At 40.8% G+C, this 18844-nt stretch overlaps 1 protein-coding gene and 1 long non-coding RNA gene across 4 annotated transcripts in view; one reads left to right on the plus strand and one right to left on the minus strand.

Annotated features, from left to right (window-relative positions):
• Window positions 1-1812: 1812 nt before the first annotated feature.
• E130114P18Rik (RIKEN cDNA E130114P18 gene) lies at window positions 1813-18529 on the minus strand. Its single transcript, NR_015513.2, has 3 exons — window positions 18486-18529; window positions 3120-3216; window positions 1813-2902 (listed from the first exon to the last, which is right to left on the minus strand). It is a non-coding gene; the product is annotated as an RIKEN cDNA E130114P18 gene (long non-coding RNA).
• Nfia (nuclear factor I/A) overlaps window positions 12004-18844 on the plus strand; it is a 540811-nt gene continuing 533970 nt past the window's right edge. For 2 of the 3 annotated variants that reach the window (XM_006502841.4, XM_006502844.4), the window contains exon 1: window positions 12004-16010. In XM_006502841.4, coding sequence (XP_006502904.1) covers window positions 15915-16010 — 96 coding nt within the window. In that variant the 5' untranslated portion in view covers window positions 12004-15914. The remainder of the gene's footprint in view (window positions 16011-18844) is intronic. The other variant, NM_001122952.1, reaches the window with a different exon arrangement.

Below are 18844 nucleotides of genomic sequence, written 5' to 3' on the forward strand. Positions count from 1 at the left end.
ATAAGAAATGCTAAAGATAATTTTAATTGAATTTAAAGGATGATAAAGAGTCCCATGAAAGCAATGAAGGTAGAAAGCTCAATGGCGAAGGGAAATGCATAGTCAAGTAAATGCATAGACTAGGGAAATACCATAATAGCAGTGTGAAATTTCACCTCATACAGTATTTCATCTATGGTGCTGGACATAAATGAAGAATACAGCTTTAAAACTATAATTTGTGACATTAATGACAACACGTAGGGCTGAGGATGTGGCTCAAAGTCAGAACATTTACTGATTACACACAAGGTCTGCCCATTCCCAAAATAATTCAGGAATAAAACAAAACATAAAACTTGCATTCACTGTTGAAAATAAGCTGAAGTCATCTTAAAGTCAGTGTTATAAACATAAGTCATGCTACACAAACCCTGCGGTGAACACAAAGACGATACCTTTAGATTATGGACAGAGAAGAACAAGAAGATGCTAAGTATCCATTACAAAAGTAGACAGCAAAACAGAAAGGCAGAGAAAAGACCTCAAAAACTGTAAGACAGACAAAAAGCAATTGCTAAAGAGATAGTCTAAGTTCTTCTCTATAATAAATTTTTTGAATACATCGATCAAAGCTCCTGGTCATAGAAATGGAATATCTGAATGGATTTTGAACAAACAAGATCCAACCGCTTGCTGTCTCCAAGAGATACACTCTAAAGATGTGTAACGGCTAAAAGCAAACTATAAATGATGTTTCTTACAAACAATAATGAAATGAGAACAAACAGAGGTTGCTCCACACATACCAGAAAAATATATTTTAAAATGTAAAATGTCATGAAAAACAAAAAAATGATAGATAGATAGATAGATAGATAGATAGATAGATAGATAGATAGATAAATAGATAGATAGATGGATAGGTGATACATGGGGGGGGATAAAAACAGTGAATTCAGCAGAATTTGTAGTCAGAACACCCAAATGTATGAAGCAAACATTGATAGAACCTGGGAAATATACAGTAACACAATAAAAATAAAAAATCATAATATCCTACTCTTAATAACAGACAGGCCATTCAGACAGAAACCTGTGAGCCAACAGTAAGTTTGAAAAAACTAAGAACAGATGGACAAGATCCACATATAAAGAACGTGGTGCCCTGTTGCCTCAGAACACCTATCCCCAAGTTCAAAAGGAAATTCTATAGTATAAATAGAATGTTAGGGAACAAAACAATCTTAACCAATTAAATAAGATATAAGCCACATCACACATCACTTCCAACCATAAGAAAATGAAAGTAAAAATCAGAGACATTGTTAAGCATGCGGAAATCAAATAACTTACTCTTGTATAGTCAATGGGCTAAAGAATAAATTAAGAGATAAATTGAAAATATTTTGAGACTCTTGAGAATAAAACACAAGGTCTTAAGCTTACACTATTCAACACTACCATGTGTGTATAGCTAACAATACTATGACCTTAAAAATGTAATGCGAGAGACACAGTTCTGGGGGGGTACTGGTTAGTTCATATTGTTGATCCTCCTATAGGGTTGCCGACCCCTTTAGCTCCTTGTTTACTTTCTCTTGCCCCACAGAACTGTGTCTCTAGTTGCATATGTAGCAGAGGTTGGCCTAGTCAGCAGTCAATGGGGGAGAGGCCCTTGACCTTGGGAAGATCATATGCCCCAAAACAGGGGAATGCCAGGACCAGGAAGCAAGAGTGGGTGGGTTGGGGAGCAGGGCAGGGGGAGAGTATAGGAGACTTTGGGAATAACATATGAAATGTAAATGAAGAAAATATCTAATAAAAAATTTTAAAGCTGTAATGCTAACTTTATGTTAACACATTATTTACTGTTATTAAAAACAAACTTTAAACTTGTTAGATGAGGAATAAATAGCACCTATACCCACAAATATTAATTATCTACACATGGACAGTCAAGAACAAGGCTTCCTAAACTCTACACTCATAACCACTTCATACCTGAAAAGTTTTTACATGACTATTGATATGTATGTCTAGAAAATAGGTATATGTTCACTGATTACACATTACAGAAAATTAAGGCAATTATCTACTATACATACAATTTTACAATTTATTAAAAACTAAACTAATAACATACACATGCTTGTTAGTGTTCACATAAGGACCTAAATCTTAACTGCTTATTTGATATTGCAAGACACAGAACATCTTGGAGGTTTGTCCAAGTGTTCAATGTTTATTTTTATACATCAACTCTAAGAGCACCCACCATTCTTCATAAATGCATGGTGTAAAATGCAGGAACATGTTTAGATCCATTTCAGAAAGTATGAAAACGTTTGCCCTATTCACAAAAGAAAATTTATTGAATTTTTTCTATGTATTTTTACATATTTTAATTAAAATATAATTATAGCACTTTCTCCCAAGTTGCCACAACTCTCAAACTGCTCAAACTCTTCTTGTCCCACTATTATTGCTACATATATTTATGCACAAATACAACCTACCGAGTCCATTCTATTTTTTGTTTATGTACAGTTTCATTGATACTGTTTGTATTGGATAACTAAATAGAGAGCTCCTCCCAGGTAGAGGGTAGCTCTCCCATTCCCAGCAGTCATCAGTTGCCTTATCCACAGATGTGCCCCTGTGAGGTTGTTTTTCCTTTCCACATCAACAAGTCTACTGATACTGCCATTGTTCAAATTTTGCTTATGCAGGCATTTCTAGGAAAGACTGTTTCACAGCCAACTTCTGGTGTTTCATTCTTACAGTCTTCCTAGCCCCTCTCTGTGATGTTTGCAGAGCCATAAATGCAGGAGTTGTGACGTAGTTGTGGGGTAGGGCTACCCAGGATCTGTTGATGTCTGCATTGTGTCCAGCTGTGGATTTCTGTGATGGTCTCCATTTTCTGTAAAGAAAAGCGTTCTGATAAAGGTTTGATAGATCTGGACTGATAAAGTGATGGTAGTAGAGGCTCTTCTAAGAGATGAGACATTGAAAGTGGGGTAGGTTTCGAGGAACATGCGTGGTATCCCTCCTGTTAAACAGGCTTAAGTGCAATTAGACAGTCATTGGTTGTCGCCAATGTGTGAGTGCCACTTACCATACCTTTATGGATATCTTACCATGCTGGTCATTGCCATGGTTGAAAGGTATCACAACTGGGTAGGACTATTAATTGCCTCTCTATCTTGGCATCTTGCATAGTTATTTTCTGGTAACCTGGAAGTTAGAAAAGATACTCTTAGATCTGATTCAGATCAAATAATTTTGAGCATTGTGTACTAACTGTGCTGTATAGGGGTACAGCAATAGGGGCTTAGTATCAATCATTGTGAGACAACCAAAGGCAACAATAATAGATTATATTATTTTGAGAGTCTCCTGGATTACCCTGATCAGTCATTCAAATGGGGAAGCCCCATGCCTAGTCTTGAGGTTTTGTTAGTCTATGTTTCTTGTGGGGAGCACTGTCAACCCCAGTGGAGTAACTTCCTCTAAGGTGCATACATATACCCGTGTGTGTGTGTTTTAGATAAATATAAAATAATAAAATCCTTAAGGCTTTATCAAATAACGTTGGTGTTATTTCTCCCTCCTTCTTTTCTTCCTCCTCCGTCTCCTTCTGTATTGACATCTCCATGCCCCCCATACAACTCTCCCCATTTTTCTATTTCCTGTTTCATATTACCTACATCTTGCTGTTCCCCTCTCATGCCCCCCTACCCTGCTACATCCTCTTTATAATTTCCTGGCTTCTGTGGCTACTCAATGTTATACACACAAATCTGAAGATTAGGTACTAGGAACTGCACATAACAAAGAGTGCACAGCACTTGTCTCTCTGAGTCTGGGTTACATCGTTCAGCATAATCTTTTCTAGGTCCATCTATTTACCTAGCAAAGGTAGCTAATGAACCCATTGAATGATTTAAAAAAAAGATTTCAACTCAGCAACTCAAACAGCAATTTTTAAAATTAAATAATCTAAAGCAGTGGAATACAAAGATACACTAACTTGATCTTAAATACTGAGGACTAGATTTCTTTCTCTTCCCCCCCCCCCCCACAATTAAAACACTGTCTCTAGAAAAGCAGAAAATTTTGTATAGACAACACAAACATTGTAATTTATAATCTCCACTAGTCTCAAATTGGATCCGGGTGTTTCAGACTGCATTCCTAGGCTTAGCACAGCATGACAGCAAGCAACAGAGTAAAGATTGCCTGTGCTCTCAGAACCAAGGCTGTGGTGAAGTCGCATGATGATGCGGCACTGCTAAAACACCTTGAATTTGCTACACACCTAACTTTGAACTTGTTTTTGGTTGTTCCATATTCAGAAACCTTCCACTGAGGCTGGAGAGAAGGCTTAGCAGTTAAGGCTAGACTCACACCCAAACACTTAACAACCTGTTCACTTTTGCCAGCTATTGTGACACCCACCCCCAAACACACACTAAGTTATATAATTCCACATTGGCTCATGACTCCTAGAATCAGAAGCTTTGTCCTGGTCATCTAACCCAGTGGCTCTGAAACAGTGACCATCCTTCATTTATCAGATTCCTATAAAACAAACATGGAAATCAAAGAACCGCTTATGTTGAGTTGACAAGTTTAGGAGGTTTCCAGTTGACAGACAATACACATTAAGCCCCAGATCCCCAGGACCGTTTGATCTAATCAAAGGTCACTTCACTGATAAGCCTGAGTCCTCATGCTGGGGTACCCAAGAGAGTTGCAGCACGACCCTGGCTCTTCACATTCTCTTTCTGCCTTTTGTGCCTAATGCAGAAGATGCCCAGTTAACCATCAAGGCAATGAGACAAGGGGACCAGGTGCTGACGGGTTATGGAAGAATGCTTAAGACTAATCACCAGTCAGCACACATTTCCAGCTTCAGTCATTCCTAATGTCTATTTGTTTCTGTTGTAGAAACAACAGCCTTTCATTAAAAGAACTTTTGAAATTACATAAGAGCAGAAGAGAAAAAAATTATAATTCCATCAGTTATGTACACAACCATTAACATGTGAATGTTTTCTGTCTTTTAATGAATAGATTGCTGGGTTTTTGCTGAACTGTGTTCATTCTGTGTTCAATTTTGCATCCTGCTTTTTTTCGCACTGTTTCAGCATACGCGTTTTCCATTTGTAAACAACATTTTCTTTCATGGCTTCACAATATGCTTTGATGTGGTTGTACTGCGTGGAATGTTTTTTTCTAATTTTTCACCACTTTGAATAATGTTCAAGAGGACGAGTATATGCAGCAGAACCACCTTTTTAAATGATGTGCCCAAGGAGAAAATATGGAGTCAAAGATTTCTAAGCATTTTCACACATCCTGTCAAATCATTTTCATACTTTATTTAAATATAATTACATGATTCTTTAAAATTCTAGAAATAAAGATAAAAGTATTTATCATTATTCCCTTGAGGTCTAGGGTCTGTCAACTAGTAAGCATCCTTTCCTTGTCATTTGAAAATGCACACACACACACACACACACACACACACACACACACATGTATATGTATATGTATATATACTAAATTAAGACCATTGTAGTCTATAACAGATTCGCTCTTGATATAATCATTTGTGAACATAGTCCTATGTCAAAAATTCAGTAGCTGGGAAGATGACTTGACTCAGTGAGTAAATTAATTTTCACACAAGCATGGAGACCTGAGTTCAGATCCCCAGACCCACATCAAAACCCACACCAGTAGCTTCTGCCTGTAATCCTAGCACTATCGAAAGTGGCAGAAATTAGGCAAATTCCAGGGGCTCACTAGCCAGGCAGAAACAGTAAGTTTCAGATATTTTTATATTAACTCTGAAAAGCACCTGCTTTAGACAACTAAAAAGCCAAGAAATGCCCAACACTACTCTCGTTGCCCTGACTATCTTTTTTTTTTTTTGCCCTCTGTGGGGTGTGTGTGTGTGTGTGTGTGTGTGTGAGAGAGAGAGAGAGAGAGAGAGAGAGAGAGAGAGAGAGAGAGAGAGAGAGATCTTCTGGGTTGATGATGTTAAAAGTAGGATGATGCCTCCTTTTGATACTTGGGAAATGAGCAAAGTGGGGTCCTCTGTTGCAGGAATAAGCTGGAAGACATCTCCAGCACTGGGAAGTCCTGTGGCATTCTATCCAGACACTACCCCATATGACAGCTCCCTCCCAGGCCCTCCCTCTCTGATTCTTTGCTTGTTGTCTAGCCTGAAAGTTTTTCCTTCTAGAGCAGCGGTTCTCAGCCTTCCCAATGCTATGCCCTTTAATACAGTTCCTCATGTTGTGGTGACACCACAACCATAAAATTATTTTTGTAGCTACTTTATAACTGTAATTTTTCTACCATTATGAATCATAATGTAAACGATTGTGGAGATAGAGGATTACCAAAAGGGCTATGACCCACAGGTTGAGAAGCCCTGCCCTAGAAAAACAAGCTCTTGACAAATACAATATCCCAACCCCTTTGCTTCAATTTGGGATAATTCTGTAAGGACATCCCAGCTTCTGGATTCTTTGCAAGATTGGTTGGTCTTTGTTATAACTAACTAATTTCTTTTTTTTCCATTTTTAAATTTTTTTTATTTTTATTAGGTATTTTCTTAATTTACATTTCCAATGCTATCCCAAAAGTTCCCCATACCCCCCCCAACCTCCCCTACCCACCCACTCCCACTTCTTGGCCCTGGCGTTCCCCTGTACTGGAGCATATAAAGTTTGCAAGACCAATGGGCCTCTCTTTCCACTGATGGCTGACTAGGCCATCTTCTGATACATATGCAGCTAGAGACAGGAGCTCCGGTGGCAGTACTGGTTAGTTCATATTGTTGTTCCACCTATAGGGTTGCAGATCCCTTTAGCTACTTGGGTACTTTCTCTAGCTCCTCCATTTTTTTTTATTTATGCATTTTTTATTACGTATTTTCCTCAATTACATTTCCAATGCTATCCCAAAAGTCTCCCACATACACCCCCATTCCCCTACCCACCTATTCCCATTTTTTGGCCCTGGCGTTCCCCTGTACTGGGGCATATAAAGTTTGCCTGTCCAGTGGGCCTCTCTTTCCAGTGATGGCCGACTGGCGGTTCCTCAGAAAATTGGACATACTACTACCAGAGGATCCAGCAATACCTCTCCTGGGCATATATCCAAAAGATGTCCCAACCGGTAAGAAGGACATATGCTCTACTATGTTCATAACAGCCTTATTTATAATAGCCAGAAGCTGGAAAGAACCCAGATGACCCTCAACGGAGGAATGGATACAAAAAATGTGGTACATTTACACAATGGAGTACTACTCAGCTATTAAAAAGAATGAATTTATGAAATTCCTAGGCAAATGGTTGGACCTGGAGGGCATCATCCTGAGTGAGGTAACACAATCACAAAAGAACTCAAATAATATGTACTCACTGATAAGTGGATATTAGCCCAGAAACTTAGTATAGTGAGATATAAGGTACAATTTGCAAAACACATGAAACTGAAGAAGAACAAAGACCAAAGTGTGGACACTTTGCCCCTTCTTAGAATTGGAAACAATCACCCATGGAAGGAGCTACAGAGACAAATTTTGGAGCTGAGACAAAAGGATGGACCATCAAGAGACTGCCATATCCAGGGATCCATCCCATAATTAGCCTCCAAACGATGACACCATTGCATACACTAGCAAGCATTTGGTGCAAGGACCGTGATATAGCTGTCCCTTGTGAGACGAGGCTGGGGCCTAGCAAACACAGAAGTGGATGCTCACAGTCAGCTATTGGATGGATCACAGGGCCCCTAATGGAGGAGCTAGAGAAAGTAACCAAGGAGCTAAAGAGATCTGCAACCCTGTAGGTGCAACATTATGAACTAACCAGTACCCCGGAGCTCTTGACTCTAGCTGCATATGTATCAAAAAACTAACTAATTTCTAACCCCCGCTTGCCCAATCCCCCTTCCTTTACCTCCCTGCCAGTATTGATCCTACAACTACCACAGTAAACATACACAAGTGCTTTCAAAAGTCTCACTCTGCTTGTTTTCTAGGCTGGAGCTCCAGCCCTGCCAATAACTTGGTCCATGAGTCAAATGGACATCATTTTCCTAACATGCAAAGTAAGAGGTTTTGTCTTGTCTATCCACAGCTTCTTACTTTAAGTGGATTTATGTGATTTCTGAATTTTTTTAAAAAGAAAAATCGTTTTTATAAATTCATTGACCAGGAACCAAAACCTTCTTTAGGCTCCTGATTATTTGTGAATGCATATGACTCTACAGGTGTGGTTCTGTGGTGTAACCCAGAGCCTGCCCCAAGGAAGAGCCTACCCCCAGTGAAGAGCCTCCAGACTAGACAGTAAGCACAAACAACTCTTCTCTTCCATAGAAGGAAGGTTCAGCTGCAAGATATTGGCTACTGTCTTCCTGGAGAGGTATCTGAATGGAGTACATACCACAGGACCATTCTCCTCGCCACCAAAGAAATCACATGACAGCCTCTTATTTACAAAGGAGATACGCAAGGAGCTCTAGGATCCCAAGAATAAATAAAGGAAACAGAAACCAGGCTGAGTGCCTACTAAGTGTGTACCCAGTATTCTTGTTCTTTTGAATAGTAGGTTCAGTTAATCTTCACAGCACTCCCTGTAAGTTGGCCAACACCATCCCTATTTTACTAATGAAGCCACTACAAAGGACATGTGACAACACAGAGTCAAATGTACATTCGCTGGTCCTACCAAATGCAAAGTACATGCCTGCTCCTGTCCCTGCTTCCTCAGCGAGAGCTAGTGTGCACCTGGAGGGCAAGCCACTGTCTTTCCCCTTGGAATCCTGAGCACCTGGCAGGGTGTCAATCACCTACGATTAAACACACATTTATGACATTAATTACTTAAGATCTCAACTTCCAAGAGTGGCATTTCCATTGCGTTATCATACAATCAGCCGTCTTACATCCCCTCCAAACTTCTCTTAAAATGCTCAGTCTTCAGAGGAAACCAAATTCAACAAAAATGGCTCACCTCTTCCTATGTAACACAGTGAGTTCAATCGCTTCCTGTTTGCAAGATCACTCACCTGTCCTGATAAGCTGATTGATTGCCCTAAACTCCGTATGCTTTGGAAAAACGGTTTAAACACCTTCTCCTTAACATAGCCATAAAAAGCATTCTAAGGATATTGGATCATTCAGTGGGACTCAGTGAGACCAATATCTGCATTGCTGCCTCCCAGGTACCTCTGCTTTAATAAAGCATGCTTTATAAACCTCATGAAGACTATAATTAAATTTATAAGCAGCATTTCTCACAACTTTTAACAAAAGATGTCTAACTGGTGGTGTGTGTGTATTCTCTCTCTCTCTCTCTCTCTCTCTCTCTCTCTCTCTCTCTTTCTCTCTCTCTGTGTGTGTGTGTGTGTGTGTGTGTGTGTGTGTGTGTGTTTTAAAATCCTGTTCCATAAAGATTATGGCTCCCCCGCTGTTTGGAAAAGATCATCTCACTTGTAACACTAATAACTTGAGCAGGGGAGAAGCTGGCCTGGTGAATGGAATGCACTTCACTGCACATCTTGGCTCAGCTAGAAATCGGAAACAGATGGTCCTTGCGGCTGCTTTCCCACTCGAGCCTGCTCACTGCCAGCCTGTGGTCTTCAGTGGGCTGCTGCTGGCAGTCTGTGACTTGAACATAGTAGGACGTGGCAAAAGAAATCAAATCTTTTCCAATGAGCAGCAAGTTATAATGAAATTTGACAGATATGACATTCTATACCTAACATCTAGTTAGAATATATTAACCTTTTAGTTTTCTTAAGCGCCTTGCAGAGAAGTTGTGAATATACGTATTAGAAGCTTGTGTTGCGTGTGTTCTCTTTTCCTTTTTTCTTTCTTTCCTTTTTTTTTTTTTTTTCCTTTTTAACAAGGGGCAGAGGGTTTAGCCCAATCTTGGGTGGCAGCTGGCTAACAGAAAATGCAGAGAGAGAATAAAAGTCAAGGAACTTCTAAATAGAAACGAGGTGCAAGAGCTGCCACTAAGGAGGAAATTAATTCTTTGCAGGACATGGTGGGTGAGTTCCTACAGAAACAACAACAAAAAAAGCATCAATATTTTTCTGAAGGACAAAATCTACATGTTTACATGCAAAACACACAGGCACAAATATGATTAGCCTCAGAGTACATCATTCAAATGGAATGGGACTGTCTGGACTCCCTTATTTTCCTTGATGCTGATGTTTCCAGTTTGTGAATTTTCTTCTGCCACACTGCAAGGTGTCCTGGGACATCAAGTTTTAAGCTCAGGACACTTATACCTAGAAATAACATGTGCCTGTGAAGACAGCTTTACCACTCTTGCTGGAAGGAAGGAAGGAAGGAAGGAAGGAAGGAAGGAAGGAAGGAAGGAAGGAAGGAAGGAAGGAGGAAGGAAGGAAGGAAGGAAGAGAAAACACACACACACACACACACACACACACCACTCCAACCCCAGAAGAGGGGTCTGGGTGTTCTTTCTGGCTGTGGGGAAACTGAACTCCTAACCTTTCCATGGTGGCTCTTCTGCCTCCCCAGTATCACGACCCGTGAATAAAACCACACTCACTGGAATTCGGCAAGGTAGTGCAGTGTGCTGAGCTCTACTTGGGAATTTTTCCACCTGACTAAAGTTAGAGGAAAGACCTGGGTATTAATAGTACATGATCTCTCTTCAGTATAGAACTCTCTTTTATTTTCTTTTTTTTTAATCTTAGATGTCCATTTGCCATGTACTGAGCTCTGCAGCCTCAGAAACAGGGCACCCTTATAATATCAGGGTTTCTAAGATTGTAGTGATTTAAGCCAGTGTGTGAGTGTGTGTGTGTGTGTGTGTGTGTGTGTGTGTGTGTGTGTGTAAGCCCAATGTCTAAATCTACGAAAAGAAATACAATATATCTGCTTTCTTGGAATAGGAAACGCACTGGCGGGATAGTTCTTACTCAAGCAGATGTAGGCTGAATCTTTCTTATTTTTTTAATTTTTAAAACAAAATCCTGATTGTAGTTTAGATTAGCCTTCTATACGCAAGTCTCTTGCCTACACCTCCTAGGGTCACAGGTGGGCACCAACATACCAGGATGGCTTTGTTATTGATTAACTCGAATATTTTGCTAAGACTCTTACCTCTTGGACTCAGACCTGATAACTGAGAATTATATCAACCTTCTAGGACTGTTACACACATTTCACGTGCATCACCTAAAAGCATTTTAGGAGGTGCCTGGCATACAGCAGGCGCTAAACCTTGTAAGTGACCTCAGAGGTAATACCAGGGGTTAAAAAGCCAAACTTAACTCCTGTGCTTTTCCCTCATTCTATTTCCAATTCAGAAACCCTAAATAGGACACTTTGCTGCCTAGCATCTGTTTCTGATCATAAAGTGAGGTTAATAACAAGTCTACCTCATAAGCACCTACCTGGAAAAAAAAAATACTTAAGGCTCTTGGAACATCGCCTGACTGAGAGGAAACACTGGATAAACGTTAGCTGTTATTACATGCTGCGTTCAAATCACGTGCTCTTGTTGAGTTTCACATTTCCAAGGGTCCTGGAAACAAAGCTTAAAAGGAGAGGGAAATGCATTTAATTGCTGGCACTACAGAAATGCTATTTAATGGATGGATGAATGGATAAAAGACATATGTTCATCAAAGACAGGTGGTAATACAGCCAGCCTATCTGAGGTAGACACAGAAGGACAATCTAGATAAAACAGGCAACGGGGAGTCAAAGAGCTGCAGATCCCTGCAGAGTGGGACTCTGACCCATGCCATGTACTAAAAGGGGAAACAGCATGAACAAAATGGACAGAGGAATCTGTAGGACCATGAGGCTGCAACAGGCTCTCCAGGTGGACAAACCTCTGTGTCTTCTTAACAAGTTGTCCTAACCACCCGACGGACCTCCTACATTCCCAAAGCCCCGTAAGAAAGAAAGATACAGTCCCGCCTTGGGAATCTCAACGTGTAGATGGGAAGACAGTCTAATTTTACATGATTTTAGGAGTAGGTACTAGTATCTGACCTGTGTTGGAACGAGGCTCAGCCTAACAGCATGGGATCAAGGGATGGGAAACCAGGGTATTTCTCAAGAGAGGAGCAGCATGAAATAAACAGAGCAGTGGTGACAGCACAGCACTTGTCACATAGTAGGAAGTATTCAGTGGAGGTATATTTTTTGCACACAACCACACATATACATGTACGCACACAAACATAGACATGCCTAACAAAAGTTATGTTTTTTGTCTTCCTGATTGCCATAGGCCACAGAAAATTAGAGAGGTTTATTAACCTGGGAGAGGGCACACAGTCCATAATCCTCAGAGCAGAGTGTGAGACTTCAGAAACAATACTCTCAACTATTCTTCCGCCAAAGCCTCTGGAAAGCAATAATCCTCCGCTGCACATTGTGCTTCCGTAGCAAAGAATCAGAACTTCCCATCGACGCTGTCCACCTGTTGAAGGCCTGTACCCCAGTTCACTGGAGGACCCAGCTATGAATCCTGTGTCCTGGGACTCTTGGTTTGTTTGCTTGCTTTCCATAACGCAAAGGGTTTCAGTTAGGCACTTTGTGATGGCAAGAGCAAGGTTAGGGGGCCACTGGCACTTGGCCTGAGGCTTCTTCTGATGGTCCATTTCCTTCCAAGTGCTTCTCGGCTCATCACCTGGGCCTTATTCTGTCTCCTGACTGAACAACAAGGGGATCCCACTTCTTATAATACAGAGTCAAGGAAAGAAAAATAAATAAATAAAAGCCCAGACTCTCCGGCTTGTTTCCCAGTGGGAAACGCTGCCTTCACCTCAGATCCACTCACTCGCGTGCATGGAGAAGTGTTCAAATGACAAGAGTTAAATTCAAACCATGTAGCCGCTTTCCGCTATTTTTTTTTTCCTGACTGAAGGCAAACCATTTAGATGTTTGTTTCCAAAAAGGCATCTGTCAGCAATCAAAGAGGGGAAAATGTATAAGGCAGTGCGATTGTTTGGAGTAGCATTTCCTGGATCCTGTGAAATGCTTGAATTGTTCCCCATTATGCTCACCAAATAATTTTATTTCCCACAATAATTGCAATATTTAACATGTTTTATTTAATCTCGTTTTAAGGCTATTAACAACGGGGCCACACCGTGAAAGGCCTGCTAGCGGAAGAAGGGCAGTTTCCAGCAGGCTTTTAGTCGACCAGGATGATGTTAAATGTTCCTAATTGTTCTAGATTTAAAACTGTTTTCCAAAAATATCTAGCATTTCTTTGTTCAAGACTACTGTGTTATCTCCCACAAAGTCCTCTCAGGTTTTCCATCATTCACAAAATGAAATCTGGATGCCAGCTTAGGTGGTGCCCCATTCATTCATAAATAATGGGCAAGCATAGGACATTCGGGATCCTGGAAATGCTGGGCTTCAGAGGACAGCCACCTCCAACTTCAGAGCTCTCTGACAGACAGACAGACAGACAGACTTAGACACAGAGACGCTGCAGCCTCACAAGTATGTGTGTCCGTGTACCCTCATGCAGGAGAGGAAGCTGGGTACGATACAGTGGGACAGGGGGCCTAAGCAGGGGAATGGGTAGAACGAGAGGTGGATTCAAAGACAGAGCAATGCTTCCTTTTCCTATTCCTTCAAGGGGGTGGGGGTGGGGTCACGTTGCTATTTTACATTATACGTAGAATTTACAAATTTTCTCCTTGTCTTCCTCCAGATGGTCATTTTCATAACGCTGCGGTTGCACAAGGCTGAGAAGGACTTGGCCGGGAAAGTTGGGGTGCGTTTCTGAAAGGAACAAGTGTCCCTCAGGGGACTCACTTGCTGTGCTATCACAGGTTCCTTAGACTTGAGACAAAGGGCATACAAACACAAATAAGCCCCCAAAGATGGAGAGAAATCCTCCAAGTCCATGTTATTAGAAGATTACAACAGGACGGGGGGGGGGGGGGTGGTCACAAAGAAGAGGAAAAATTGCCTAATTTATTGTATGGTCATCCCTAAGTGCAGCTTAGAAGCCATGCTTGAAATGAGAAAACACCTCAGGCTCTAAAAGACTAGACATTACTTTACTGAAATTGTTTTGGTCAAAAGGAGCTAACTGCTGTATTACCATAATGCTAAATAATTAAATGATGATGATACCAATGACTATAATAACAACAATCCCTATTATAATTAAGGAGTGGTCCATAAATACAAAGAAAGAAAAAAAAACCAAGGTAACCTCTTTGCAACTTAAAGACCTGAACCAAAACTACCAAAGCATAATTAGGTTGAAACTATGCCTAGGAAAAATTCATTAGCTAGATGAAATGTTAAAACCACAACTCGTCAATGATCGCAGTTGCTCCCTTCGAGAAATAGTAATCAATTCTCCCACGCCCTGAGGTACCCACATAGAGGCCTCTGGGTACAGAACTGTAGACAGTCACCAGTGGGAACTTGGGGACCCAAAGGTTGCTCAGCTACAAAACAAAACTCACTAAGAGTTTTCAGTGTCACTCTCACACAGGTGTTCTCTGCAGTCCCAGCCCAGCCCAGCTCTCAGGAATGGCAGCTACCAAACACAAGTGACCAAAGAGAATATTCTGGTCACTTCCTGTTCCCTGTTAGTCTTCAGTAAGTGGCTTGAATTCAGTAGCTGTCTAGACTTCTTCCCATTTAAAAAAAAAAACAAAACAAAACATTTTTCTAGTATTTCTTATAGATAGATCCATATTATTACATTTTTTTCAGGCCAAAAAAATTTTTGGCATAACTTAAAGTAAATTCCTATAAATAAGATGACTGGGTTACAGTATGGAAATCAGAGTTAAATTTTCCTGATTGAATAGACTCTTATATCAAACTTAACTGCAACTGTGTAAAATGAATTGATAAAAGACTGCTTACTTTATTAATAAAGATTGAAGATGTCCAGAATTCATTTCTACGGCATCGAATAAAAAAATGTAGTTATATAGGCTAGTGTTGGCTAGAACGCACACCGCGCCAGCAATGTACTACTTTACTCCCATGAAAACACAACGAAACACAGTGCCAACTGAACCAGAAAGCAAGGGACTCTGAGGCTGGCGTCCTGTATTTAGGTTCTTTCATAACCAAATTAACTAATGAATTAATTAAAAATTTTAAAAATACACAACAACAATAACAACCAAAACCACAAACAAGGTATAAAAAGAGAAATAATTTTCCCCTGGAATCTTTTTTTTTTTTTCTCCTTGGAAAACCTGTTCGGTTATTCCCAGATTTAGTTTTAGACTCTTTGCTTTGCTTCCAAGGGAGATGTGTAGCACAGCAAAACCTAAGCAACAAACACTTTCTAAAATGCGCAGTTCACAATCTTGAGGAGGGTGGCTGTGAAAGACAGATACTGAATCAGACTTAGAGTCTGAGTTGGGGGGAGGGAAAAAAAAGCCCCAAACGTTGCATGATAGTCTCTAAGCAGTTCCATCTGTCAGGCAGAAATTTTAGGCTAATAGCCTGTGGCGATCTCCCTCCGCAGTCCACTACCTGCCTTTGTCCTATTAAATCTCTTTATTCTCCTTAAAAAAAAAAAAAGCAAGGGGGGGGGGGGTTGTTGGAAGGAAAGGAAAAACCTTGCAGACCAAAATCATCTGAGTGATGAAGCCCTAATTTTAACCACCTCCCTTTGATGTGTAGCAGTGGGCTCTTGTTTTAAAGAGAGAGAAGGGAAGACAGTTCTAGCAGCAGACTCCTCATCTCCACTTCACCTTGCCACTGGGTCTGGGAGAGATTGGTTCATTGTCAAGGAGATTTTTTTTTTACCCATGATTCCATATGGTATGGACCGGACTACATGTTGCCCCACATGCCACTGCAAATGTTTTCTCAATTAGGTGTCTTATCTCCCGTGAGTTAGCATCAGATGAAGCTTGCTGACAGCGTAATGGCAGGGAAAGCTTCCGACGGCTCCATCAAATGGCAGCTTTGCTACGACATCTCGGCCAGAACTTGGTGGATGGTGAGTTGGCAGCCGGGACTGCCTTTTTTTTTTCCTCCCCCCCCCCTTTTCTACTTTCCCTCCCTCTTTGACAAAATGTCCCAGACCTCACATTCATCAAACTCACATTTGATTTTTTACACTCTTCAGTGAGGCTGCCTCGCACTGCTTGCTCTTACCACCCTCCCTCTCTCTGCCACTGTGCAACTGGAGTTCCCAGTAATGCTTGCCCTTGTTTTCCATGGGACGGTATTTGGTGTGGGTTTTTTTTTTTTAATATTAAAAACATTTTTAAGACTGTCAAAGTTTTAAGGTGGAATTCTGTATTTTAGCTATGGATGTCTGCAGATTAAAAGAAAAAGAGCTGTTTGCCCTGCCCCTTGGGTTTCGCGTCTTCTGTCTAGCTTCACACCCTCCTCACTTTTGATTTTTGAGAACTATGGGGTCCATGGTTCTCCTTGGCTGTGAGATTTTACTAGGGATGCATATCAAACCTTGGACTGGTGCATGCAAGCCCTGCCTGTGAGAACCCTTTCATGTCCCAGTAATTGGAATGCTTTAAGTCACCTGTGAGAGTACTCTAAGGCTCCATTCGTCATTTTCCTCAGGGGACCAGAGCTCTGACATCTAACTTTTCCATATCTGTTTATATCGGAGCAGACCTTCCATCTCTAAGAACCACCAACTTCGAGTGGAACGGACCCACACACCCTTTCTTTCCATTTCTCTGGGCACAAGAAAGTTTCAGGAACTCCTAACTTGTAGCTGCAGAACGAGTTAACTCACATGTCATGGTCAACCAGGCCAGACAACCTTTGACTTCTGGGATCTCTAAGGGTTGGGGTGAAGTGGGAGGATGGACAATAGCTCATTGTCACAGGAGACGCTTGTCCTGTGAGGAAGAGAGTCCCAGAATCATTGCTGTCCTCGTTAGGGTGGTGTCCGTTAAGGATTAATTCGTTAGCACCGCATTCCTAGTTTTCCGTAATTATTATTCTTACAGCAAGCGTGAATTCATCCAGGGAGTGAGAAAAAAAAAAAGTTTGCTTCCAGGACAATGAATGTATTATCCGTTCCTAACTGGACCGTGAACTTCAGCTCGTTTCACATAGATATCAGTTTAAGAAAAGGAGAGTGTGTGTGATGTTGTAGGGGGAGTCTGAGGACTGGGATTTCAAAACAGGGCATGGTTCACTGTACGATCTACAGAAAAAAGCACTCTCCCTTCCTGGACAAATGGTGCTATCCTTTTGGCAAGGCGTAGGAATTCGGAAGACTGAGACTTTTAAAAGTGAGCTACTGCAGGATTCTATTCGGCTGCTGCCTGGGACTCAGTATGTCCATTCCAAGGACTTGAGTAAAAGTAGTTGTGGGTATGTGTGTACTTGTCTATTTTCTCTCGTAATTTCTTACCTAGACGTCTGAAACTTTACCAGTGGCTACAGAACAGTATCACAGAGCGCTTTTGGCTAATGAGATTCGCAGTCCTCTATCTCTTACGACCCTGAGCGTATTCAAGGCATTTATTTTCCCATTAGACTTTCTGCCAGCAAGAACAAGGTTTGCTTGTATGAGATGGTCATATTGCTTCGATTCACACAGCTTGTTAAGCACTACAAATGAATTTACTGATTAGATTGGCAATTATTTTCTACGCTAAGTTGTAAGCTTGAAAAAAAGGGGGGGGGGACCTGCTCTCGGGAAAAACATTCTTTTCCCTTACTGTACTTAGGCGGTCCTAGATTTTATAGACTGTTAATGGTAAATCCTGTCATCTTTTTTATTTCTTGCAAATATCACCAAAGGCTTCTCTAGAGCAAGCGCGTTCTTTCTCTCTCTCTCTTTCCTAGTTTGGAAAACTGTAATTTCTTTTCTGTAAAGTTTACTTGGAAGTTGCTCTTCATCTAAAATTATTTTGCAGATGTTTTACCACAGGGAATATAGTGTATAAAAGTGGTGGGAACACTTAGCAATGCATTTGACTCAAGATAAACAATACAGAAAGCTCACACGCTGCTGTTTAGGCTGCATACTGAAAAGAAGTTTCTCGGGACTTCAGTGCCTCTTGATTTTTGCTTTGAATAAGGGGTGAGAAATCTACAAGCTCTTTAGAGAAGATGTAGGAAATACCACAGGAAATAAATCAAAATTTTAGTTCCCTTAAGGGCAATTGCACACCATAGAATTTTAGACCTACCAGTTACAAATAATTCTGATGTAAATTTTCCAGTTTTGGTGGCAAACTAAGGAAAAGCTTTTCTGAAGGATGAAACAACTAATGAAAAGAATACAAATTTTACATTTTATTTCTTTAGTTCTCTCTCCTTGAATAGCCCTCACTCCTTCACCCACAAGATCGCCACCTTACTAGCCCAAACAATTTTTCCAAAGTGAAAAAAAAGGAAAAGAAAACTCCTGGTTTACATCGTTCCTCTAGCAAAAGACAGTTCAAGATCTGAATTTCACATTAAAGGCAAATAAAGCTTTAAAAATTACCTCCTGTGTCATCTGGCTGCTCAGACTCCAGGCTCATAGTGGGAACCTCCGGCTTGGTCCTCCCGGCATACAAAGGCAACTCAGTGAATGCCCCCTCCGCCCATGGAGACTCGGCCTCAGCTGCCAGCTCCGGGATATGCAATTTTGCTTTTTAATGAATCGTAAACAATTTGTATGGCAAATGAGTTTGTTTGTTTTAGTTTGGGGGCATGTGCTGAGCCAGGTTGTACGAGGTCATCACCTATTCCAGGATTTAGGTGCAAATGGGTGGAGCTCTGGGTCACTTTTTAATTTTTTTTTTCTAAATAATAAGGACACACTAGGATAAAAGAAACCAGTCAATAAAAGATTAAGAATAA

The sequence above is a fragment of the Mus musculus genome, chromosome 4, assembly GCF_000001635.26.
Source record: "Mus musculus strain C57BL/6J chromosome 4, GRCm38.p6 C57BL/6J".
NCBI classification, from domain to species: Eukaryota; Metazoa; Chordata; class Mammalia; order Rodentia; family Muridae; genus Mus; species Mus musculus.